General features: G+C 43.9%; 1 protein-coding gene across 1 annotated transcript in view; it reads left to right on the top strand.

Annotated features, from left to right (window-relative positions):
• Positions 1–257: 257 nt before the first annotated feature.
• Positions 258–1495, top strand: part of AGPAT4 (1-acylglycerol-3-phosphate O-acyltransferase 4) — a gene marked incomplete at its 5' end in the record, with an annotated part of 19567 nt that continues 18329 nt past the window's right edge. Inside the window, one exon of the mRNA XM_009709040.1 lies at positions 258–437. Coding sequence (XP_009707342.1) covers positions 258–437 — 180 coding nt within the window. The remainder of the gene's footprint in view (positions 438–1495) is intronic.

Below are 1495 nucleotides of genomic sequence, written 5' to 3' on the forward strand. Positions count from 1 at the left end.
TGGCTTGTGTTTTGGGTTTCAAGGTTTGGGTAGGATAGACAAACACACACATGCATGTTTAATTCTGGAAGTCTTCTTTCATGCAGGTATCTGAGATTAGATTTGACTATTCTGTAGTATGAGAAAAACTTCTTTGTTTTGTTTTTACACTGATCTTAAAACTGGGACTGGTCCACATAAATCAATATATTAGTGTCTAACTGTCCATGTGTCATACCCACAGAGAAGTCTAAGTGGTGTAACTCTGTTTTACTTGCCTTGACTCTGTCTTGCAGAGTTCCAAAGTGCTTGCAAAGAAGGAGCTCTCCTACATGCCTATCATTGGCTGGATGTGGTATTTCCTAGAGATAGTCTTCTGCAAGCGTAAGTGGGAGGAAGATCGGAAAACAGTCATGCAGAAGTTGCTGAATCTCCGGGACTACCCTGAAAACTTTTGGGTGAGTGACGACTAACAAGTGCAGTGCGAGGTGCTGTAGTGCCTGGGAGGGATGAAGGGCATAGGCAATACGTGATAGTCACCACATTGCTCCCAAGAACTTTGGTTTGTGAGCTTCCTGACAGTGTCAGGAGAGTATTCTCTAAGAATTGAATTCTGTCTTGATTTTCCCATGTAATAGCCTGTCTTGTCTGTTTTCTTCCTCTGTAGCATGGAGCCCTACAGGTGTTATTACGAAAGTACCTCCACTATGATCCATTCAGTAGACTTTGTGGTCCTCTGAATACAGGAGCTAGAGAGGGGCAGGTGCGGGGGTTCATGGCAGCGTAAGAGATGCGTGTGACAATGTTGTATTGAAGCACATTAGCTATATTCTTTACCTAAGCTCCCCTCTCACCTTAGATTGCAGAGTTCGTACTAGTATTTTCTCCTTCCGTTTCGCTGTGATTCTGCCGTTCCTGTGAAGGTGCTAGGTCAGACATGACCCAGTAGAAGTGGAAGCCACAGATGAGTACCTGGTCAGAGAAGTGGCCCCTGGGGCTGTCGGCCATCGGGAGAGGATTGATGTCACCTTTCAGTAACAGGAAAGTGTTACTTTTTGCATCACCCTCATTTTTTAGCGTTGAGCCTGCCTGGCGTTTCCTAGTCTGGGAATGAAAAGCCTTTGAATTTTTTCTCTTCTCAGTAATCAGAAAAATCCTAGTTCTTGTGAGCTGGTGATGGTGAGAAGGGGATTCAGTTAAGGAAGTGGTGCCTTAAGCAGCCTTACAAGGGCCTACAGAAACTATTGCTTAAGAAGCGGTTTCCTAGTGAAGCTCTATATGCTGTATCTCTCATATCTGAAATGAAACTTTTTAATTTTAAATTGTCAGTGATTTAAATGAGCGCTAAGCGATTGAAAATAAGCTCTATGCTCAGATAGCGATTAAATGACTTCCAGGCAGGAGGCTGTCTAGCAAAGGGACAATTCTTGGTTTCTAGTTCCAGCCTCTCTCACAGGGATTTGGCTGTGCTCTGGGACTCTTAAAAGGTGTTGAATGCCTTTCTGTACACCTAGGC

Source organism: Cariama cristata, unplaced genomic scaffold (assembly GCF_000690535.1).
Source record: "Cariama cristata isolate BGI_N322 unplaced genomic scaffold, ASM69053v1 scaffold16331, whole genome shotgun sequence".
NCBI classification, from domain to species: Eukaryota; Metazoa; Chordata; class Aves; order Cariamiformes; family Cariamidae; genus Cariama; species Cariama cristata.